Source organism: Macrobrachium rosenbergii, chromosome 8, assembly GCF_040412425.1.
Source record: "Macrobrachium rosenbergii isolate ZJJX-2024 chromosome 8, ASM4041242v1, whole genome shotgun sequence".
Taxonomy (NCBI): Eukaryota; Metazoa; Arthropoda; class Malacostraca; order Decapoda; family Palaemonidae; genus Macrobrachium; species Macrobrachium rosenbergii.
In genome coordinates this window covers 71,381,314-71,407,435 of record NC_089748.1, presented here as the reverse complement: position 1 = coordinate 71,407,435, position 26,122 = coordinate 71,381,314, and the positions used below count along the sequence as shown (strand labels likewise).

General features: G+C 38.0%; 2 protein-coding genes across 7 annotated transcripts in view; one reads left to right on the top strand and one right to left on the bottom strand.

Annotated features, from left to right (window-relative positions):
- Window positions 1-7,013, top strand: part of LOC136840977 (uncharacterized) — a 263,752-nt gene extending 256,739 nt beyond the window's left edge. The window contains exon 9 of one of the 2 annotated variants that reach the window (XM_067107982.1): window positions 6,883-7,013. The gene's annotated coding sequence lies outside the window, so the exon portion shown is untranslated. Of the gene's footprint in view, window positions 1-6,307; window positions 6,443-6,882 lie in introns of those variants that run through there. The other variant, XM_067107981.1, reaches the window with a different exon arrangement.
- The window catches only part of Spt20, a 256,861-nt gene that overhangs the window by 10,371 nt on the left and 220,368 nt on the right, over window positions 1-26,122 (bottom strand). For all 5 annotated transcript variants that reach the window (XM_067107975.1, XM_067107974.1, XM_067107976.1 and 2 more), the window contains 7 exons: window positions 22,685-22,794; window positions 22,415-22,568; window positions 19,129-19,289; window positions 15,757-15,862; window positions 10,197-10,285; window positions 9,158-9,223; window positions 8,597-8,704 (listed from right to left, as the gene is read on the bottom strand). In XM_067107975.1, the coding sequence (XP_066964076.1) occupies window positions 8,597-8,704; window positions 9,158-9,223; window positions 10,197-10,285; window positions 15,757-15,862; window positions 19,129-19,289; window positions 22,415-22,568; window positions 22,685-22,794 (794 nt within the window). The remainder of the gene's footprint in view (window positions 1-8,596; window positions 8,705-9,157; window positions 9,224-10,196; window positions 10,286-15,756; window positions 15,863-19,128; window positions 19,290-22,414; window positions 22,569-22,684; window positions 22,795-26,122) is intronic.

The following is a 26,122-nucleotide window of genomic DNA, read 5'->3' as shown; positions in this document are numbered from 1 at the left end:
CCCCTCAGGCATACGCCACGGATGCAATGACAATAGATTGGAACAAATGGGAGAAAATTTACCTGTTCCTCCAATAAATTTACTGTTGAAAGTATTGCACAAACTCAGGACATTCAGAGGTCAACTGGCCCTAGTAGCCCCCTACTGGCCAAGAGCAATTGGTTCCTCTTCTTCAGGAACTGGGACTGGAGTCTTCGATTCCTAAGCCCATACTGACCCAGACAGTACAAACCAAGACTGTGTCAGCTTCCTCAAGAATTCAGAATGCCCTAGCTTTATGGACTTTATAAAATTGCAGCCCAAAAGGAGCAAACATTGACCCTGTCAACACTCTATTTCTTGAGTCAGATAAAGAGATTCTACTCTTAGACAGTATGACTCAGCAGTCAAAAATTAGCCTCCTTCCTAAAAGCATCTGAAGCCAAGGTTATGACGACTAATTTAGGAGTCTCTTTCTTTAGATCATTGTTTGAGAAAGGCCTTGCTCCAGCCACTATTACCACAACCAAGTCAGCCCTAAAGAAAGTATTCCTGTACGGCTTTAAAATCGACCTTACAGACTCCTATTTTTCATCCATTCCCAGAGCATGCGCTCGTCTGAGGCCCGTAACACGCCCACATTCCGTTACGTGGTTTCTCAATGACGTCCTAAGTTAGCATCAGAGATAGATAACTTTCAATGCTCTTATCAGGATCTGTTAAGAAAACCTTATTTCTGATTAGCTTGGCCTCAGGTGCTAGAATCTCAGAGCTGCCAGCTCACTAGGGGTGAAGTTCGGAGTGGGCGCCATCGTCGTCGTGGGACCTCTCCAGACGGCGGTGGAACGACGCCGCCTGGATCAAACGTCCACAATACAACCCCACTGCGAAGACAAGGGAGGGGAGAAGAGGAGGAGTGGGCTCTCAATGCTCCCGCAGGGTACCGCGCCCAGGGTGGCGCGCGCAACTGGATCTCCAGTTTTTCTCTGAAGGGATATGGTAACCCGGCTACTATATCCCTACAATTAATCCTAGCCGGTGACATAGAATTAAACCCAGGCCCCTACACATGTCCCATCTGCAGCACACGAAGTCACAGCTTCTCGCGCCGGGGTGGATCAGTCCACTGCAACTTGTGTGGTGGGTGGCACACCTTGGTGCACCACACTGAGAACACTAAAGACTACAATGTACATTGAAGTGCATCATATGCCGTAACACACACACAAACAAACAATAACAATACACAACAAGCACTTCCTATCCAACAAAACACCAACCAACCAACACCACACAGATCACCATCTCCCACATCTACCACACTTTCCTCCAATCCCAGAACACCATCACCCATTCCTACAAATCAAACATCCCCACAAACCCCAACACCCCATAGCACACACTCACCTAACGCCCACAGAAATGCACCACTAAATACACGCACTCACACACTTAGACATAATCGCCGCAACATAAACATCTTACAATTAAACATTGACGGCATTCGCAACAAACACATTGAACTAAAACATTTCATGCACAAACAAAAGATCCACATAGCCATCATTCAAGAAACAAAACTGAAACACACACATAAAACACCCAACATACCAAATTACACAGCCATCAGACAAGACAGACAACATGGTGATGGCGGAGGCCTCATCACATACATACACCATAACATATCCTACATTGAAAAAACGCAGTACATCAGAACACTAACACAAGTAGACAGACACACAGAACTACAAGCATTTAATATCAAAATAGGGCACAATAAACAAATCACAATCATCAACATACATCCCTCCAGAATATTCACCGGGTTTACCAGCAAACTTCACAATTAGACTGCAGCGTTGAATACCCTCCCAGATATACTTCTGGGAGGAGATTTCAATGCCAAACACACAGACTGGTACGCCCATCAAGACATCACACAAAGAGGCACAGACATCTCAACACAATTAGATCAGCTATACATAATAAACAACACAGATATGCACACACATACCACACCAAGCCAACTTTAGTCTCACTTCCCAGACATAACATTTTGCTCACCCAACATAGCACAATCAATCACATGGAAAACACAAACAGACCTATCATCAGACCACCTTCCTATTTTAATAACACTCCGAACCACACATGACACTTTCTCACATACAAGACACACCATCCCTAACTACAAGCGCCGCCTGGGATGAGTACTTGAAACCACTGAGGCTCATTTCCAGGAGTTAAACCACACACACACATAACATCATCACAGACACTAAACAACACAACAATACAATTCAACGACATAATAAACAATGCAGACAAAAGTAACGTTCCTAAAGGCAACAGAAAACACTACAACCCAAACTTCACGCCTGACATAAACAGACTCATAACAGAACGAAACAATTTAAGAAATACACCAACCCCACACACACAAATCACAACAAATCGCATACATGATTTAAACACAGAAATAAACACCAAATTAACTCAAAACAGACAGAGAACTGGCAAACTTTTCAAGGTACACTAGACTACAGAACCAACCCATCCAAACTACACAAAACTATCAACAGTCTCATCAATTCAAACAGTGGAACACTCAAAGTCACGCCTCAATCACCACATCTGACAAGATCCCTTCACGCAAACAACAAGCCAACATCTTAATAAACCACTACGCAAAAATCAGCCACCTACGCAAATACAAAGAAGAAGACAGACACATCTACAGACGCAAACAACAGTTCCAATTAGATTACACAGTAATATTAGCCACAACAGAAGACACTGCTAGAATCATTAAACAACTTAAAAACTCTGCAGCCATGGGCATCGATAACATTTCAAACATTCATTTAAAACATCTAGGTCCCCATGGCACACAAACACTGACAAACATAGCCAATTATTCATACGCACACTGCATTATACACACATTTGGAAACTGGGGAAAATAATAGCACTTCTAAAACCAAACAAAACACCTACACAAGCAGCTTCATACAGACCTATAACTTACTCTGCACACCATCAAAAGTAGTAGAACGCCTCATCTTTACGCAAAACCACACCACACATACCACTGTCACCCACTCAACATGGCTACAGACCACACACCACTCCACAACAACGCTACTCACCAACCTTACACAAAAATACAAGATGGCATTAACTCCAGACGCCCACCACAAAGAACACTGCTAATCACAATAGACATAAGTAAAGCCTTTGACGCCATCTCTAGACCACTTCTCATCAACAAAGTTTACAACACCACACTACACAACAACACCAAACGCTGGCTCGCCAATTACTTAACAGACAGACAAGCATTTGTACACTACAATGGCGAGTCATCCAAAATCAGAAACTTCCCGAACGGTGTCCCACAAGGTCTGGCCCTAAGCCCAACACTTTTTAACCTATTCATGCATGACATACCAACACCACCTAACAACATATACATCTCCTCATATGCAGACGATCTAACAATCATATCAATACATGCAGACAAAAACGTATGCTCCACACAAGTACAGACTTACATAACACAACTTGAAAACTGGCTCACACAAAACAGATTACAGGTAGCACCAACAAAATCCACAAGTACACTACTCACTAGTCACAACAAAGAACATCAGTACAGACCCACAGCAACGCTGAACAACACCACAATTCCACACACACACGAAACAAAAATCCTAGGAGTCACATACAACACTTCAGTGTCATTTGCTCCACATGTCAGTAACATCATCAAGAAATGCAGACCTAGACTAAATGCACTAAGATCACTAACAGGCACAACATTTGACAACAAAAAGAAACGCTCATCACAGTATACAAACAATACATCCGCTCCATAATAAACTACGCCAGCCCAGCCTGGCACCCTGCCATATCCAACACACAACTAAACAAACTACAAATAATACAAAACACAGCTCTGAGAATCATCTTGGCAGTACACAATCCACACCAATAGAACACTTACACGCCTAAACCAAGATTCTCACCATCAGGCAACACTTAGACATGAGAGGCACACAATTCTTGGCATCGGTCATAAAACAACACAAACAGCCCATGCTATTACCTTCACGACCACCCTCCAAACACAGGCAAATAGTGAATACACCACACAGACACTATACAGATATCTTGAATTCTATACCACCACCCACAAACAGCACACAAAACAAAAAGCACATCATCCATACTCACCTCACCAGACAAGCACTTAATAACCTTCCCAACAACAAAATACTAGGCACCCCACCCAACATAAGCAGTACAGAAACACAGCTCTCAAGATTGAGAGAGTACACCTGACTCGACTTCGCTGTGGTCATCACCAATCACTAAACACCTACAAACACCGACAGACAACACCCAAACAGACATATGTCCACTCTGCCAAGTTAGTCCCCACACAATTACACATCTCTTAGTAGATTGCCCTAACTTGGCAGCCCTTAGACAACAACACAACATCCACACTACCACACAGTTATGGTCAGATCCAGTAAGCGTGGTGTCCTTCTTGCGCGGTGCAGGCTTCCTGGCATAACAGAGTCTGGGGAACCACAACAACAACAACAACAACTAGGGGTGATCATTTTGTGAACTTCCTCCCTTCCGGAGAGGTCCTCCTTTACCCTGATCCTAAATTCTTAGCCAAAAACGAAGACCCACAAGACAGGTGGTCTCCTTGGAAGGTGGTGCCCCTTCCACAAGACCAGTCTTTATGTCCAGTTCATACACTTAAATCTTACCTTTTAAGAACTCCACAGAGTAAGTCGGGTCCTCTTTTTATCAGGGAGAAAGGTGGTACACTATCACTGAATGGTATAAGACAACAAATTCTATATTTTATTAAACAAGCCAACCCAGATTCAGTTCCTAAGGTTCATGATATTCGAGCAGTTGCTACTTCCATTAATTACTTTCATAATATGGATTTCTCAGAGTTGTCTAAATATACGGGTTGGAAATCACCCCTAGTGTTTAAACGCCACTATCTAAAAAAACTCAAGCCCTGAAATTTTCTACCATAGCTGTGGGAAGTGTCATCTCCCCACCTTAACCAATCATATCCTTTCCTCCTTTCCCCCGCCCGCCTGCCTCATTTGCTTCTCTGCTTGTCCTCTTGGTTGATTATGCCTCACTGCCTTGCTCCTCATATTGATGTATTTTGTCTTTGTTGAGTGGAAACTGTAATCTGATATGTTACCATAATGTTTTCTTGTGGGGTACTGGGTGTTTTTATTTGCACCATGTACCCCAGGTATCTGTATATGCACTGTATGTTTTAATTGCGGTTTGGTTGATCTCTTATGTGTTTAACTTAAGTTTGCGTGTGTAGTTTTAAGACTGTATATACCATTTGCGTTGCATACGCCATTGTACCTATCCATTTCGTGTAATTTTGTTCTTTTACGGCGTTAAGTGCTTTTGGGGATCCCTTCCCTGTCATGCCGGGGACCTCCCCTTGTCTTTCTAGTCTTAAGTCTTTGATGTACCCTAGATTTAGTGTTTTTCTCACATGTAAGAGATTCCCTCATTAAACTGCTTCTGTGATTTATGTTTTTTCTTCAGATTACCCAGTTTCCTCGTAGTTTGCAGCCTTGGCATGATTCTCTGTCACTATTTCACCGGCTGACACGGACTGAACTCAGAAAAGGGATTTTGACAAAGGAAAATCTATTTCTGAGAAGGTCCCGTGTCACCCGGTGACCCTCCCTGACTCACCTATGGCTCCCCACCCTTTTCTTTTGCACATGCCAAGTCTGGGGTTAGTGCTAGCATGGAATGAGGTAGGTGGCGCTGGTGTCGCCGTCCTGGCGGGTGTTGTGTGTGGGGGCTGTAACGGCTCACCGCTCTGTTCCGGGTTTTGATAGGGGAGAGATCTTTGAGTAGGTTTCGTGGTAGTGGTATTTCACTCACCCTTACTTATACCGACGCCTTCCTAGAAGACGCCGACTGGGTAGTAACCCCAGCTTTCCTGAAAGCTCTTTTTCTCTGGTATATCTAGCATTTTATACCTAGAAATTCGTGCTGTAATGGAATTTCACCGGGTGACACGGGACCTTCTCAGAAATAGATTTTTCCTTTGTCAAAATCCTTTTCTAGTGATGTAATACATGGCAAAAAAACTTGCAAATTTAAGTTTTTATGTTCATGGTTAACCCTCGCTCATAAAATGGCTGCCCCCCATGCAAACGAGGTGCAAATGGCTGCCCGTATAGTAGACTCCTTTCATTTTTGTCTTTTCTGGATCATTCATCTGCCACCAAATGTCTCGTGTTTCCAGTTTGCCATGAGAGAGCCACTACAAAGATTGGCAGTCACTACCAGAAGAAGAGGCCATATTGGATCCTGAGGCACTCCCGCCATGTTGTCACCCGAGTGCGCCAGTGTTCGCTCTCACAAGTGTTTTGGCTTTGATGACGAGTGGATGCCCACTGTTCTTGCTTGCCCATTCCACAGGTCTGTCAACCCATGCCCCATGTGTGATGGACCTTAGTTCAGGATACCCATATACTGGATCATTCCTTTGGACTCCTAAGGTAAGCCTAAGACAACTCGAGTATTTTAGCAGTGTGTTTTTCCTCCTACTGAAATATTTCTTGACTTTTTAACAAACCCCTCTAAGTAAATTCTGTGCTCCACCACGTGTATTTTTCTCTCTCTCCATTCACCTCAGTAAACCTCCTACGGTTCCTTAGTCTAGCCTTTTCTCAGCCACGGCCACCCATTGTTTGCATGCGAGTTTAATTCCAATTTGTGAGCAGCGTTAGTTAGTGAATCCTTACTATTTCAATTGCATGGTACTCGGGCTTCAATTCTCACCAATCCTATAGTTAATTCGACCCCTCTCTCTTTCAGAGGGATGCCTTTATTGTGAGTGACCAAGCACACTCTCAGCTCGCCCCTTCATTTGTCACCTAGACTCATCCACGTGCGAACAGACAGAGGAATTTCATCTTTGCAGCACCGTTAATTACGTCTTTATGATTTATTATTCACGTTGCCCCTAGTATAATAAATTTTTAAACTATTGTTCTTAATTGTTAAATAAATGTAATTAATTGTTAACTGAGTATAATTACACCTTGCAGTAACTTGACTAAAAAGAATACCTAAGGTTAGCAATCATCTTTCCATTTTTCTCAGTTTTTTGTTTCACTTTCAGCCATTTCATAGCATTCCATTGCCAATGCCAAGGCTGCAAAGTAACAAAGTCATAAAGATTAATTTGGACAAATGTAAAATATTTTTTATAACACAATACAGATATTTTAGTCCTACTAGAACTGTGAAGAACATTTTGAGCAGATTGCAAACATGGGATAAAATCTGTGCTCAGGATACAGTTTGGATTTTAGATTGGGAAAAACAACATAGTCGGCTTTTGTTATGAGGAAGGACATAAGATGTTTCCCACACAAATTTATGGAAGCAGAGTCAGCTCAATAAATCTATGGGCAGAGGGATGTTGATGAAGGCTGGCAGAGAAAATTCAAGTGTTATTACAGATACTAAATACAATGGGAATATTTTTAGTGATTTAAATATTTAAAGGTTTTGCATATTCCATCTGATGGAGAACATGATGTTATATTCTACTGCCAATATTCATAATCTGCTGAATTCCATCTGGTTAGGTCTATGTTTTCTATTTTTTGGGGACAATCCTACTAGTCTTTGTCCTGCTACTTTCATATCTGTTACTTTATGACTAACTACTCTTCCCTCCTCTTATGTCCAAACTATTTCCACCTTTGATGTATTATGCCTTGCCTATGTGTAACCTCTTAAGTCAGCTTTACATAAAAAACAATGCCTCTGACATGTTTTTTTAAGCAAAAAACTGTATATACAGTAACAAGATTAAACAGGTACTTATATGGCAAAAGTAAGAACAAAAGAATTCTGGGGGGAGGAGTCAAGTTTACAGATAAAACCAGAGTAAGAAATATCAAATAAAGAGGCAAAATGAACATACAGAAAGTATAATACTGCAATTACAAAGACCTGCAGTTTGAAGAAACCTGTAGCATTCTTTCTGCATAAAAACAAAGGAAAAGCTCCTGTTCCAAACCTACAAGTCATGATTCTTGAAACACCCTTATTCCGAGTCACCAGAAAACGTTTTGGAAGAAATTTCCATAAATGCTGTTTTTTATAGTTTTATTTTCTAAGTTAGTTGAGAGGGATAAAAGTGATGGAACCTTATTTTCTAAGTTAGTTGAGAGGGATAAAAGTGATGGAACCTTATTTTCTAAGTTAGTTGAGAGGGATAAAAGTGATGGAACCTTGTAGTTCCTTTTTTTTTTATAAGTTGATTCCTTAGATACATTCATTACTTCTCTATTCATCCAATGAAGAGAGAAAAGGTTATAATTAACAACGTAGCAAATGTTAACAACAAATATTATAGTAAAGACTGACACTGCTCTTGAATTTCTAAAGGATGGTAAAAAATATTTTTCATGCAACCCAGTGAACAAGCATAATTACAGCGCAACACTATAAATCCAAACTATATGCACTATAATCTAGTGAGTTACATTCACACTAAAATCATAGAATAACTTACCTTCTGCTTTGGTGTCAGAGCCACAACAGAAGGCTGAGAAACTCCAACAGTTGTAGTATGAGCAGCACCAATACTGGATTCTCCACCAGAAACAACAGTGCCTGTTGCCTATAAATAAAGAACTATATTACAAATATTGTTCCAAACTATATTACAAATATTGTTCCAAGGCCTTTAGAATCATTTCCAAGATTGCATAACACTTAACAAACCATGAAAAACATACGGCCACCTTCAAGTGTCAACCTTACATGTGCATCAGAAATCCTTGTGAAAAATTAAAACTATAAATAATGTACAGTACATTTACTCTTTTAAATATTCAGTCCAATGTCTAAAACAGTAAAAATTGGCCATCTCTAAATTACAATACTGATTATTAGTGTTATTATTTTTCATTATTATTATTTTTAATTATTATTATTATTAAACTATATAATATACACAGGTATTTCTAGCAAAATTACTGCTGCGTAGTATGAATTAAACAAGGAATGTTTGGTTGCTGGGCACAAAGATAAGTGTCAATAATAATGAATTCAAGATATTTTTCTTTCTTACCTGACCTGTTGGTAGAGCTACTTGAACGGTTTGCTGCCTTAGAGGTTGTGCACCAACACCTTGGACCTAAACAAAAACATTGAAAGAAAAGTAAAAGAACAAAATAAGCTTAAACAACAAAAACACACTTCTGTGTATGGATAAATGTTATTTGTAATATATTTGTTTCATGGAAATATGACTATGAAGAAACTCTGGTTGTATGTTACAGGTCTTCATAATAAATGAGACTACAAATTTTGGTGTATGGAACTACAGTAAATCCATCAAATGATAACTATCTCCAAAGTAAAAAAAAAAAAAAAGTGGAGATCATCTACCATTGCACTGATCAATTCTGATTTCATTTCCCCTCTAATCACAAAGCAATGAAATTCTATCATACAGGCAGATCTATCATCCTTTGGAAGTTTGTTCCCTGCTCTTTATTTCTCTATTAATTTTTTTTCTTTAAAGCCTAGCCCAGACAATGATTTTGGCCTTCTCTAGAATTTAAAACATCACTGACTGTTTACAACAGATGAGCCCTCTCTGTATGCTAGTGCTAGTCTTAATGGTAATCATGTGATGACGTTCATCCTGTGCAGTGGCCTTATGATTGTTTACTATGCATGTAATGTATTGCCACACTTTTAATTGCCATAAGTTTATTTAGACATCATAACCAATGAAAGTTCTCATCAAAACAAACTGTGAATAAAACATATTAATTTCATTACAACTATACAAGTAACTATTACAATCTAAAACGAGTAGCTGTAGCTAGCCATGCATACATTTTCCTGACAAGATTTAGATGTTTCTAAGTGATACCTACAAAAACACATTTGGCAAACACAACATAAAGACAACTTAACTACACAACAACTGCTAAGTAATCATGTGACTTCATCCATTGGCAGACAAAATTGTAAAATTAAAAGTATTGTAGTAATTTAGATAATGCAAAATTCAAGAAACTATAAATTTTATCACTAGTAAAGCCATCAATTTTATCACAAGTAAATTTTATAAATTGTAATTATATTGTTAAACAGACCTGTAAAACTGGGATAGTTGAAGAACCACTACTTTGCTGCCCACTAGACTTTGCCAGTTGAGCTGCCAGCTGGGGTGAATTTATTTGACCTGAGAACAGTCAAGAAATCATAATTCTTTACCTAAAGTACCAGTGAATTTTCTTTCATAAAACAACTCTCATGACCAAACAAATAAGTTTTGATTTCATTAATGAATTTTATAAAACAACATTACTTTTCATATAAAAACACATCACTCATATCTGCCCACAGACACCAAACTCTTTTGTCTCAGCAATAAAAGATCAGTAGTAACAGTGTATGTGCCACATGGAGCCTCAGGTTCTGTCAATTACTGCCTGCCTCACACTCCATGCAATCTGGATATAAGACTGTGAAACCTGCAGTGCTGGTATAAAGAAAATTCATACCGAATGATGGGTGTATATGAAATTACAAATTGTTTATGCAAAATTCAGTTATTTTATCACAATCTTGCTGCTCATACTTGCCCCAACTGCACTTGAATATGAGAACTGAGCTGCTGAATATCAAGAGAGGACTTTGCAACAGTATAAGTGTTGGCTGGCTTAGGACCTTTTACATGAGATACAGAACCTAATAACCCTGAAATTATACATCTCTAGGCTTCCAACAATGAATAGATGAGAGAAAATGAGAGTTAAGAAGAGGAAGAAGATGAATCACCTAAGTTGTCCTTCAAAAGTGAAAATTTTGCCCATGGGGACTACCAGTCCCAATGAATAAGTATCCAATCAAATGTTAACTGAACCCCTAAGATACAGGTAGACTGATACTGACCAGTACCCATTTAAAAAAGATTAAAAGCTACTGAAGTACTGTAACTTTTAAAGATGGCCTTCCTGGCCCAGTAGGAGATGGTATTCTTCATAATAAGTACAAGATCTGGGGATGTTCAGTCCAGAAGCTCTGGAATGGCAAAGTGAACTGTGGAATGGTCCTGCCTGCTGAGTTGGGGTCTTTTTTTATGGAATCAAGTACAAACAATGAACCAAATGAAGTCTCAACCTTTAAAGGATGCACTGAAAAATGTTGGGCCTAAAAAGTTACATTTTTAGTTGACAATATTTTTTGGACAGTTTAAATGTCCAAATAAACAACATAAGCTAAAGTATTATGGTTCAAAAAATTCTATGACAGGCATAATAGTCAATTATGGGTTCATGGTCCTGTCAACAAGCTAGATACTAGTGTGCATCAAGGTAATGCATGTGGCAGAAGGTAAACAAAATCTCACCCGAGGGCTACCATACCAAAAAAATTATTTAAACAGTATACATGTATTTGATTACAGGACTACTACACACTAAAGAAGTAATTATGATCAAAAGACAAGTGTAATGGTGATGGTTATGCACATCTATTTTAGATCTTGCATACATCTGTAGTTGCTTGAAGTTTTTTACTTGTTTTTATGTTCTAGGTAATGTCTGTTAAATTTAATTACCCTCTTGAAGTTTCTCTGCTATATTCCTTCTAAACACGCAAGCCATAACTGATATCTGTAGACCATCACTTTGAACAATACAGTAATTTAAATTAGCTCACAAATGTCCATAACCATTACTGCTACATACACTGTATTTACTTTGTAAATTTTTACAGAAATTAAAAGATTAAAAACAGGTCAAAAGAGTACTGTCACGATGCGTACCAAGTACCTGGTTATTACACAACTAATCTCAAAATTCAAAAATTTACCTCACTTCAGCTAGATACCTGAACTCCCATAACAATAGGAAATAACGACTGAGTACTCTAAAGGTAACAGTGATCCCTTAAAAAACTTATTATTCACTTGAAAAATCAAACTCAGTTTATCAGAATATGTGTGAGGTATCAACAATTAAACAAGAAATATTCTAGAGTAAAAGGGCGTCACTCCATCAAATAACTTTAACTGTTTCCCTGGTCTTAACTCACTTTAGCAAAACTAAAAGAACAAAATATGTTTATCACTTTGCCTTATGCACACACAATTAATCCTATTCACTGGTGGTCAATAAATGAAACACTGTTTTTTTTTTTAAATGTTGTTAAATACAAAATTTTTTTTTTAAATTCAAAATTTATAATTAGAATTCACAATCTGAAAAATTTACTATTACTTGAAAATAACACAAAACTTAATTAATTCTTGAATTAAATTATGAAACAAAACTAATTCACAAAAACTTTAATTTATCAGGAATTTGAATTAATAAAGCAAAATTTAAACTATCAAGAATTGCTCAAGATTTGAAAGGAAAATCTTAATAAATGAAAATTAAATCAAGTATGTAATGTTAAATTACCAAGAAATATTTAAAATGCTACGTAAATAAATGTTACATCACAAACATAAAAAAATATGAAAATATGAAGAGAGTGCAAACACAAGAACACACACAATTATCAATAATAATTTCACTAGAGTCAAATTTCCCTAACTTATTATACCATGGTATTAATAACTAAAAATTCACATTACCTTACAGAAGTTTGTGAAAATTTTTGTAAAATCACTTGCTGCAGCTGCTTTTCCACAAAACACACTTTTAATAAGGCGCCGTTGCACTTTTCCTACCCTCAGATCTCAAAAAAAGCTAAGACTAGCACCAGTGACCACAATACTCTTATGTTAATTAATAACTTCTCTCTTTTGAAGAAAGAGAGAAAGAGAGAGTGAACCAGACAGGTCAGTCTCAAGAATATTAATGAAACAGATTTCAGAATTCCAGTAGCACATGAAACAATTACATAACATCATTAAAGCATTTTGGTTACGAGATACCAAAAGAGAAATTTCTACAAGGAAGGTGACATCACTCCCAGCAAAACATTTTGAATGCAATCTTACAAAACATGGCGTAACTGATCAGGACATGTATTCTTTCTCTCAAAGTGGCGTACGTGACTCAAACAATGCATGTGACAATGCGAAATCACTTGTCTTATTCTCATACGGGACAAATCTTTTACAGAAACCTCTACATGATCGAAACATACTGCAATCGGCTAATTATGATTGACATGTTATATAAACAAGACGAAAACTGAGTTGATTTCCTGAACAAATCAGCAATTGTTATTCCAAACTGTCCTTGCGTAACCCCAAAACAAAGCACTTTCTCTTATCTCAACTGATGACAACTGAAGTGAAACAAGTCTTCACTGAACACACACACGTGTTGCTCATACTACGTTACTATAAAAATTGTATTATCAACTCTAAATTAGGCTATTAAGTTATTTAAATCATTAGTTCCTTTGAGATCTGATGCCAAACTAAATACGACACTTCAACAATCACTACCATTACATATAAGACATGATAAATATCGCAAGATATACATATTACAAGGCAACATCATGAAAGTACAAAAATAAAAAAAGTAAAAGTACAGTTAACGAAGGATATATTTAGAAGGAATAAATCAGCAAAAAATGCAAGAGGTGTGGTAATTTTATTTATTCATATACTTTACTGTGTTAAGAATATTAACATAACTAACAAAAAGACACAGGTCATTATTGATGTATATAGACGTAAAGGTACACAAAAAATCAGCTTTTTACCTACCACAGTTTTGGAGTATAGCACTAAAAAAAATGCTATCTAATTTTAAGTCTCACTCTTTTATAAATTAAGCATTGGCTGAATATCTAAAAAATTTGAAGCAAATCCTCCTGTTTTCCAGTTTTCATTATTTACATTTTATATAACAATTGGTTAATTTCATATCTTTTATTAAAAAACACTTTTTAAAATTCTTGTAGATTCAAATGAAAGGTTCGGATCCTGATTTTAGGGTATGGGTTCTGCCATCTGCTTGGTGTAACTTTGTAATTTAGTCATACACCTGGCAGGATTGTAACATTTCCTTTTAAATAATTTTGCCTCTGTTTTTAGTTTTCTGTAAAGGAAAACAATTGAGATGGCTTTGTCTGTCCGTCAGCACTTTTTCTGTCTACCCTTAGATCTTAAAAACTACTGAGTCTAGAGGGCTGCAAACTGGTATGTTGATCATCTACCCTCCAATCATCAAACATACTATATTGCAGCCCTCTAGCCTCAGTAGTTTTTATTTTAGTTAAGGTTAAAGTTAGCCATGATCATGCACCTGGCACTGCTATAGGTGCCAACAACACAGGCCACCACTGGGCCATGGCTGAAAGTTTCATGGGCCATGGTTGAGAATTTCATGGGCTGTGGCTGAGAGTTTCATACAGTGTTATGTGCTGTAAAGAAAACTCGATTGCACCGAAGAAACTTTGGCGCATGTTTTACTAGTTTATTGTTATTTTTACTTGTTATTTTGGTTCCATTTAGGTAACACCTTTTTAATATAACATACAATAACTAGGTCACATGAAAATTAATAATTTCCTATAGTTTGATAATTACACAATCAACTTTAAATGATTATTAAGAAAATATGTCTTAAAACAGAAAAAATCTTGTAGGGTGGGTCTATGCGGACCCATCATGTACCAGATAGGGTTAAGGTAAGTTACTTTTTGGGAATACAGTAATTCAACAGGCAGGAGGCAAAACAACCCCAAGAAGTCAAAGCACTCTCCCTCTATTGAAGCTTTTGCACATAATTTATAACTACCCTCTGCTTTATGTATGGGTATCTGGCAGTGTCATTCTATCTCTGATTAATTTCATTTGGGACATTTTTCATAAATGCCTGGCCTTGAATTTGTTGGGAATGGCAGTTGCAGAGGGTCACTTTCTATCTGTGGTCTTATTTCCACATCATTATATTTCATCTTTTCTCATTCATGGCACTTCAGAGTTATGCATAGCAAATATTCTTCCTCTTTTAATCTGAGACTTGCCTGATCCAAGCCCCTTACTTTACATATACAGTATGTAGGTTTTTTACCATACTAACTGCATACCTAAGAACTGCAACAGGATTGGTTCCTCACTTATTACAGTCTTCAACTTCTCTATTAAATCCTACAATCTTACCAAAACACTCTACAGTATCAAGTATCTTGTCCTCCAAAATAAATTTCAATCCAGGGGTTTATGTGACATACTGCATTGTGATAAAAAAAAGTGATATTCCAGAATATTATTTTTTTCCTTGCAGACCCATTAATCATATAATGAGTGCCCTGCTCCCAGCCCCTCAAATCTTACTACCTCATACAGTTCACATATAAAGTTAGATGAGACATACCTAAGGACCCACATGAGGTATGCATAGTGAGACTACCTTCTATCTGAAAGACAAGAGACTGGTGAGCATGCAAATATTTGAGACATGAATAATGGAATATATATAATTAATGGGTTTGTATGAAAAACTTGTTTCTTCTAAAAAAAACATGGCATCTTTTTTGCTGTGTCTACACATATAAAAAGAAAATAATCCAACACCTCTTCAGGGCTTTTCTACTGATTAAGGCATATGCTGCCCCTAGGCAGAGCAAAATTTCATAGCTATTACCATTACAAATTTTACATCTTTTCAGCTTGAATAATTTATATGGCAGCATATTAAGTGTGTTCACATTCCTTACAAAATACTTGACTACTACCTATAGGTAACTGCACAACTTGTCCCTGTTGTAAAGCTGGCTGACTTGCTATCATAACTGTGGCTGCTGATGTGACTGCAGTAGTCCCTGACACTTTAGTTGCAACCTGAAATCAAATATTATTATTATAATACAAAAAATAGAACACTGCAAAACCTCTTTTCCAGTCTAACATAAACCATTTTTTATAGCACATACTTTTTCATACAAACATCAATCATGCAATGCTCTCATTTGTGGTCTGAATGTATAACAGTGCATTTGAATGTCTTGTAGACAGAGAAAGCACAACAGCTAAAGTGACTTCACAAAAGCATATTTTATTTTTGTACAAGGTGTTAATTTCTTATTTTACAATAACTGTAAATGACACCAAAGAAAGCAACTAAAACTCTACATATAAATTGAGAGCCCAACACTTTAGGGAACATGTCCCTACTATGGCTATTACAATGGCACCTGCAACCACACCTCACAAATTAATATATTTTGACTCAGCCACCAATGAGCTAGATAGCCTACTGAGCTTTTCATGATCAAGGCAAAACTTGTAAAAATTAACACTATTTTTCTTGGCACTGGCTAGCCAACCAGGACAAGAAAAGATGACCGATACTCCATTCACTCCTGAGCTGAAAGAGAGTGCTTCACCAGTTTCTTTTCCCAAGAGTCCTTTACATTCCTTAGTAGAAATAAGTCATGCAGTCCACCATGGGCCAAATAAAGGAAGAACTCAAGCTCCTATTTCAGATCCTTGAAAGCAGTGTAAAAAACAGCTCCAATCCAAGTCTGATCCTTCAATTACTCCTCCAAAGGCTAATAATACACTTAATGAAAGGCTTTCAAATTACATAGCCTCTTCAAAGCACCTGTCCCTAAACTCAATATTGAGCCTTCTCATAATCATATTGATCCAAGAACCTCCCACAGCTCACAATCACCAACACAGGGTAACCCTTGATTGCTATTTTGTCAAGGCAGATAGCAGCAAGGTATGCTAAAATGAAGTAACATACACGGCATGATAAGCATGCACTTATAAATTAAATCAATGTTTTAGGTGTTTCAAAGAAAGATATCACTTACTGAATGGAAAGAACAAATCTGGTGCAGTAACTGCAGTGCTAGGAAACGTACCTCTTTGTATATGACAGCATACACAATGCTAAGACTAGCAACGTATCATGGCTTACTCACACGACTTCCGTATTCTGTATAGTCTAAGCAATGGCCAAGTTGGTAGTATGTTGATCTACCTCTTGTATGGGTGAGTACTGCATATTTCCTAACCAAGGTAATTTTGTTTCAATATGCTGATTTCTTGTTATTGTAGTATTACAATAATTAGAAGAAATAGGGAAAGTACAATGCCAAAAAGGGTTAGTTTTAGGTACAGGCAGTCCCCGGTTAACGGCAGGCTCGGTTAATGGCGATCCGGTTTTTTGGCGCATGTCTAGCGACGAAAATCGGCAATTTTTGGCCCGAAAATCGCCGATTTCCGCTTATCGGCGCCGATAATCAGGTATTGGTGTCAATACATACCTAACAGAGGTGCTGATAACTGAAAATCGGCGCTTTTCGGCACTGATAAGCCCCGAAAATCGCTGAAAAAGCTCTGAAAATCGCCGATTTTCGGTTAGCAGCGATTATCAGTTATCATCACACCCTCAGAAACGGAACCCTGCCGATAACCGGGGACTGCCTGTACTGGGTTTGTGGTGAAACAAACACTAACTAGCCAACTAAAAAATACTCATAGTAGCATGAGTCTTGTAATGATGAAACAAATTCACACTTAAGTAACTGTACAAATATATTTGTAAAAAAAAAAAAGATTGAAAGGACAGCTATAGTTTTACTTTTAAAATATATGTGTATTGTTATATAACCATGGCTTTGCTTCTCCAACTAGCCCACCATTCATTAGCTAGCTAGCAAAAAGAATAAAACTTACCAAGGTATACAAGGGATGTACAAACAAAACAGAACACTATACTTGAGGCATAACAGCATTAGATGTTTTTTTGGATAAAGTATGTAGCAAACTACAATTACAAAATGCTCCAGTTATTTAGATCTGCTGTAATATCCAAACTTGCAGACAAATGATAAGTGTATCATCTCTGGTACAAAAAATATAAGGAAATTCACTAAAAACACTTGACATACAACTGAGCTACTAGTAAAAAGAAGAGAGTAAACTAGTGCTCAAATGCACAAATAACGAGACTTTCAACTATGTAAAAACCTTGGAATTTGCCCATTCCTGTGCAGTACTACTATTTACTTTCACTTATGAGGGACTGAAGTGTCTTAGCAATTTCATGGTTCAAGAAATAAATAATTACTGTTTATGTAATGAGTTCATTGCGAAAAAACAGGAATTTACCATTACAGCATAAAAAACATGGTGATAACATATGTTTGGTTATTCTGTACCATGGATATGAAACCTGGAAGATTATTAAAGTAATGGAAAAGAGCTTGGTACAGCAGAAGTGTGGATATTGAAAAGTTTGCATATGTCACAAACAGAGAGTGACAAATGAAAGAATTTTAGAAAAAATTAGGAGATGAAAATTTCAATTTCTGTGAAAATGAGAGGGTTTGGATAGTTGAAGCTTGGCAGGAAAATTGAGGGCAAGAAGGTGAAGGGGAGACAGGGGAAATATACAGGAAGGTTGGAATAAGGAAAATGACTCAAGGAGAAAGAACACCACCAGAACTGATGAAGCTGGGAAGAAAGGAAAAAAATATTCAAAGTCCAAGATTGCCAAAATCTTCAGAGACATGATTCAATGAAGGTGATGATGATTATGGTTAATGCCTAAATACAAGTTATGAAAATCCTACAAACATTACCTTCTACTAAGCATTTATAATGTATATACTGTCTTTAATGGGTATGTTTTTATGTAACAGTTTTGCAGTGATATTACTACTGCACCTGATACTATATACTGTATCTATATGTTTATTTGTCTACCTGAAGAGTGAGAGAGAGAGATCCAATTTATTTCTAGGGTCAATGTCATTTAGGTAGCAAATTTACTTCCAAAATGAATAACATTATTTTGCACTTTAAAAAGAAATCATGCTTATTTACAAAAATAACTAATTTTATACTAACATTTTTGACTGAATAACAATAGTTACCTAAAAAGCTCAAATCAAACCTCTAGTTTAAAAGACATTTCATTAATATTTGGAATCAAAATATAAATTCTACCCAATTTTGCAAAATTTCCAGCTGAAAATAAAGATAACTGTTCAACCATATCTGAAGTATAATAACGACATGAAGGTTAAATTGTATCAATGACTTTGATTCCAAAATAAATTGTAAAAAGGAATTTTATAGTCAACACTTACACTAGATGGTGGTGGTGATGATAATATAACGCCAGTAGAGCTAGTCACTGGTACATTAAGTGAGAGGGATATTGGTACAGCTAAGCCGGGAATAGACACCTGTACGTTTTGTAAACCCCCAAGATTAGTTGTAAGGCTTTGCAGACCAGCTACATTGAGGCCTGTAATAAAACAAAATAGAGACCAACTTATATGTATTTCATTTTCTATTAACATTAACTTGAAATTTATTGAAAATATTAAAATGATTAATAAACATAAAATCTGCTAGAAACAAATCCTATTTTGTCAGTACATAAAAAATACTCATAAATTAGCCCAATTTTGTGGTCAACCTTCGAAGGAGGTCCTTGATAAACACAGGAGCAATGCCCTTGGCTTGTAAGCATTCTCTTTACTGTTTAACCTTACCAGGAGGAATGTTTTTCTTGAAGCTTCCACCTTTATGCCTCAGGTGCTTGGTGTGTATTGCCCATGTATGTCTTGAGTTCCATCCATTGTTTACAGAGGTTAAACAGATTTCATTGTCATCTTTAGCTCCACTGTATGACATCTACAAGAGTTGGACTTTTTGTATCTGGGTCTTTTTTTTTTTTTTTCAAGAGGCTCTTAAGCCTTCCTTCCTACATTGTGATTAAGGCTAATTATACTGATGACTTTCTGTAAGGCAAAATATGTTTTTTAAATAAACTTTTTTTACATAGCCATTAATTATAATCTTCAGTGCCTGCTTCCATTCCCTTCACTCTTCCAGATGATAAACTGCAGGCTGGGCATGCATAGTGGAATTTTTTGTCTTTCACCTCTCAAGTTGGTGTAGCTGGGTCCTTTTTACACAGAATAAAGCTATATATAATTATTATTAATGGGTTTGTGTGAATTAGAGCTATCACTCAGTCAAGCAATACAGTTATGACATTTTAAAAATGTATCATATGATAACCTTGTCCATTATCCCAAAAAGACACTGCAGTTATCTGGCATGTCCAACCAGCCCTGAGAAGATTACAAGACAAAAAACAGACACACATGCTAAACTTTCAGCAGCCATGAATCCTCTCGAATTTAAAAAACCTAGGCAGTATACTCAGAAAAGAGCAGTTAAATACACAAGTTTCAGCCAAATCTAAATACTGTCCTTCAGAAATTTGTTATTGCTTTCTTCTCGAGGTTACTAAGTATATATTTTGAATTAATATATACTTATTTTTTGTTGGTTCTACCTAATATCATTCTTCATTTTTTCCGTTCATACTTTAACACTGAATTTTACTAGTATGTTATCATTCACCTATTCATTATCAATCATATCACTAATTTATATATTTCACTTGGTCTTCAAGACCTAAATTTCATAATCATTCAATCAATCTTCTAGAGGTTCAAATTTTTTGCCATGAGCATGGTGAGACCATGTCAAAACTCTAAACCAGAAGATCCTACCTATAGAAGCCTTGCTGATACCAGATAAGGGCATTACACCAAGACCTTATGCATTATAATCCTCATATTTTTACTGCTCATGCTCTGAAGATAAGGTGAAAGCTTATTCTTGGGGATAGCAATGTAAGAGTGCTATCTTTCAAAGGTTATATTCAACGCCAATACAAGCATGGGAACCCTCTTATTCAAGACTGTATAGAAAATCAAGCTTACTTTGGAGACTTAAACTTTCCTGCCCTCTTGTCTGAAGGAGACACCAATATAATAAAAAAGAAAAATTAAAGCTTCCATTACTCCATTACACAATGCAAAGTAACAGGATGAAAGAAGAGATATCAGGGTAGGCAGAAGACACAGGGACTGATAAAGCAAGACACAATTTGTTCAGCTTGTCTTTGACTCTTTCTCCAGCCTTTGAAATCTCTCAGCCAATCACGGAACTGCATTTAATTCTTCACATACTTTGCTCACTCAGGTCAAACTGCTTGGAAGGATACCATAATGTTAAGTATGCAAAACTGTATATCTGTTTATCATGTAGGGGCCCAAGCAAAGAATCTTCATTCATCGCCCAGTTGAGTTTGAAATGTTGAGCAGTCATTCAGTTAGCCATCATACAACCACTCCAACTCAGTAAATGAGCAAATAGCACTATACATTGGATTGTCAATGTTTAGCCATAGATCTCTCCCTTATTTATGTCTCCCAACTGTAGCAGTAAATTCCACATTACTGTCATTTGAAAGCCAAGTCTATGTGCACCTATTTACATTTTCTTCTCAGTTACTCATTCTTTATTTTATTCCAGTTAAAGTAGATTTCAGAAACTGCCCAGTTTATGATGAAATTTGTGACAAAACAAATAACAGACACTAAAAAGTACAGTATTAGTTTTAATTGATAAAATGTCATCAATAAAGATTATAATTTTTATTTGTAAATAATTTAACCAGACAAATGAGTTAACATTCCCAACTCTTCTAAGGCTGGCCCAAAAGGTTTGTTCTTATCACATGTGAGGTGTGTTAAAAAAATAGCCAACCTTTATTCATAACAAATACTAGTATTCAGATACTGTACAAGAATCTCCTTCAAAGTAGTCCCCTTGGGCTGCCACACATTTCTCCCAACGGTTCTGCTGTTGTTGGAAGCAGTGCTGGAATGCCTCTTTTGAGATGGTGTGCAGCTGGTCTGTCGCATTCTGCATGATGTCTTCTCTGGAATGAAATCTGGTCCTTTTTTGTAAAGAATTTCTTAAAAACATATAAACTCTAAGGAATCTGCACTCCTAATTTGACTGAGAGAGAGAGAGAGAGAGAGAGAGAGAGAGAGAGAGAGAGAGAGAGAGAGAGAGAGAGAGAGAGAGAGAGAGAGAGAGAGAGATAAACAAAACATTTACAAACATTCTAAAGTAACTTAGCAAGTCAAATAAGGTGTGCAAATCCCTTGAGTTTTTACTCTCTTTTCTTTTTAATTTTTTTTATGAAAAGGGACCAGATTACAGTCCAGAGAAGACATCGCGCAGAATGTGACAGACCAGCTGCGTGCCATCTCAAAAGAGGCGTCACAGTGCTGCTTCCGACAGTGGCAGAACTGTTGGAGAAGTGTGTGGCAGCTCAAGGGGACTACTCTGAAGGAGATTAGGTGAGATTCTTGTATCTGAATACTAGTATTTTTTATGAATGAAGACTGGACATTTTTTTAATACACCTGGTATTCAATACTTCAGCAAAGAAACATGCCTCATTGGAGTACAGTGAAACATAATGTTCACCTGAGTTGTCTGTATACTGTAGGAAATACTGGCCTGCAAAAGAGAAGTAAAAGGGTTGGTGCGCTTTACCTGGTAGATTAAGACTTGCAATGTTTATATTAGGAGGAGGACCACCACTTCCACTGTCACTACGAAGAACTGCTGCTGCTGCTGAACTTCCTACACTTGTTTGACTTGATGGCACTGCTGTGGTAGTGCCAACCTTGACTATGCCTCCTTCTGACTGTAAAACCATTAATAACATTTCAAGACTAGTATAAAATCTAGTACTGTATCCAACAAACATACTCAGTGTCTAAGCATTAACCAGTTTTTATATTTTTTAAATAAACAAATTACCTTATTGGCTGCAACAGCAGCTGCAACATTACTTGAAGACTGTGCTGAAAGACGTTCCAGTAAAGACGGACCTGACCTCTGAGGAGCTGGGTTATCTGCTGAAGGTGTCCCTGAGGAATTTAGAGTTTGCCAGATTAACTTGTTGAACAGTGTTATGGAAAAAATGATCTTATTAGAGGGCTTTACAATATATATTTCAGAAGGCAAGTACTTACTCCAGCTAGGTACTGTAATTCTGAATTTCTTTCTATAAATATAAAAGGAGTTTGAGGAATATTGCCTAACTCAATATATCATTCCTACTTTATGCATACACATATTACATGATATAAAATTATCCAAAATAAGCAATTTACTATGCAACATACAAATGATCTAGCTTGTACAACTACACCTAATATAATTTCAAGTCAAAGCATAATTTATGAGATTATCACTTTATTTTACCATTTTATATTCTATATGTATATATATATATATATATATATATATATATATATATATATATATATATATATATATATATATATATATATATATATATATATATATATATATTTCTGGGTTTCTCGACCTGTGTCAGCCGGTGAAATAACCTTTCAGCACTTATTTCAAGGTAAAGCTATTGCTAAATATACCAGAGAAAAGCTAAAAGCTAAGCCGAGTTACTACCCGGTGCGAGCTCCATGGTATGGAGTCGTGTATGAGAGAGGGTGAGATTGTCACAATCACAGGCCTCCGCCCTGTAAACCTTCCCAATGTCAAAAGTCCTACAGAGTGAGGTGCCGTTACATACCCCGCACCACTTGCGGACTGTAAACAAGCCGGCGTCACCCACATTCCACTTTTAGCACGCGTTCGCTATTGTTGTGATTCTCCTCGTGTGCGCTTTTGTTGGTTTTTCAAGCAATGGCATCTTCATTGGATTCATCACCTAAGTTGAGTACCATCTCTATGTTTTATTTTGGGTGGTTGAGAAGTTTTATTTCCCCTAGTTAAATAATTAGGAGGATTTATTCAGTCTCATTCCCACCGCCCGACGCCATGTGACCTTATGTCGGCTCGGACTAGGTCGGGGCTTATTCCCCGTCCCCCTTTTCCTTGTACCCTTTTGTTTATTATTATATATATATTCAATTGGGTTTTATATATATATTTTATCACCCTTCTCTGGGGGAAGTCCCTATTTTTGTCGTTTAGGCTTCGAGTTTCCCCCTCGGGCCTATCCGCCTTTATCCCTTGTTATACACGTTATAATTTGGAAATTGCTTCCTCCAGGGTTGGGATGTTTTGTTTGAGATGGTACGTTTATGCTTATTTTGCTTATTTTATGCCAAGCGCACGGATGTCTTTGATATTTACAGATATTATCTGAGATTTTTTTGTCTGGAAGGTCGGCCATTTTCCCTCCGCGTTAATATCGCGTGAGGCTTGGTCTTCCTTTCTACATGCGCTTATGATTATTTAGATCATTTCATTTTGCCTGGGCTAAGTTACTGTTAGTTGGTGGAGTAGATACTTCTCCTGGGTTTCCTTCCTCAGTCCCCAGCTGAGTAAGGCTAGCCTAGGCTATGGCTTGGCGGTCTTCTACTGGCTGGGAGAGGGCTCTGTGTGTAGGGGGATTCATGTTGGCTTCCCTTTGTGTGGCGTTAGTTGGTGAGTTGGGCTGACACTTTTCCCTCTCCCTATTTCGGCCTTTCCGTTTAGTCTTTACAGTTCTAAATAGTTAAGCTGGAATAACGAGGGTCCCTCGTGTTGCCTTCTCCTTCCGAGCCACATCTTCGGGTTATTCTCCACTTCATGTTTTACCCCTCTTAACACATTCTCTCTCCTATCGCCTTTTCCCCCTCTCCCTCTCCCACCCTTGGTTAGCTTTCATTTATATGTTATCTTACCAAGGCCGAGATTTATCCTTTCCTTTCGCCATAGCCTATATCCCCTCCCCTCTGCATTGATTGGCTGTTCTCGTCCACCTGACCTTATCCGGTCATTCCTTTTCGAGACTACAGTAGGGGATCGGGGGGTGCTCCCACACCCCTGTTTCCCATCCCTTTCTTTGCTTTGTCTTTGAGTGTTCCATTTCTTCCTCTCTCTCAGTATCGTTCATACATGTTCGTCCGATCATAGAGAGGGAGTAGGTTCTCATGGCGCCCGGGGTGTGCCTACCCACTCCTGGTCGCTACCAGAGTCCCACACTCATAGCCTATATATCCCCTCCTTCTTGTGTCAGTCTTGGCGTCTTTTCCCATCCGAGACACCTCGGGTGGGGAGATGGTGTTCTAGTTGCCAGTTGGAGTATCCCACCTGACTGTCTTCTGCCGTTCACACGGTACGACACTTATATTTGTCCTTTTCATATACACCCTTTTCCAGTATCCTCTCTCCACCAGCTATTTACCTTGGTGTTTTTCTCTGCTTGGTGGCCGGATGTTCTTGTTTCCCCTACTCCGGTGGGGACGGTGCTTGGTCGGACGGTGTTCACTACACCTCCTCCGCCGTCACCGTTTTTAAGTACAAGACTCTCTCCGGCCCCAAGTGGGAAAAGTATACCTTATAGTTATCTTTCCCCTAGTCGCAGATGTTTTGTTCACTTCACATATAAACATTCTTATTGTTATCTACCCTTGGCTCCAGATAACTCCGGCGGCCTCATGGGGAGTTTTTACATATCCTATAGGCCCCTTTAACTTCCCGGTTTACTCCGGCGGGTCCTGTCCGGATATAGTTTTGTATATATAGGTGTGTGTATGTGTGTGTTCATTTATTAATATTTAATGTTATTTAATGATATGTTTAACTATCCTTTTGAGACCTTTCCCGTCGCTCCGGATTAACTCCGGCGGTCCCTCTAGGTAGTCAATCATGTTGTTCCAGTAGCCCCCCTTTTTTCCCCCCCAGTTAACTCCGGCGGGACCTACTTGGGTAACTACTATTCTAAGACGCTACTCCGGCAGTCTTATTAGCATACTCATTTATCGTTCAACTTACAGATGGTGCGTTGTCAGGAGCAGGGGTGCACCGCTGTGCTGAACCAGGCCAGCGGGCATGAAGTCTGCAGGTCCCACTCCGGCTGCGCTGTCCACGTGGGGGACCTGACTGTTTGGCACCCGGATGGTTGTGAAGTGTGCTACGCTCTATACGAGCAGGTTCTGGATGAGTCGGTAAGAAAATCTTCCACTCCCGATTCACGTTTATCCTCAATTTTGTCTTTGATGGATAATTGTAACATGTTCTCCTTTTAGGAGGCCCAATCACCTGTCTTCCTTTCCCCCTTTTCAGATTGACCGCAGCTCCCGGGACTCCGCTTTATCGACCCTTAAGTCCTGGGTCGGCGGCTTCGGGAGGAACGTCGGGGCAGGGAAACCCTACATCCTCTGCAAGGACGTTTGCAACGTTCTCTTCCCCGGCGCCTGGATCTCGGCTTCTGTTGCGGATGAG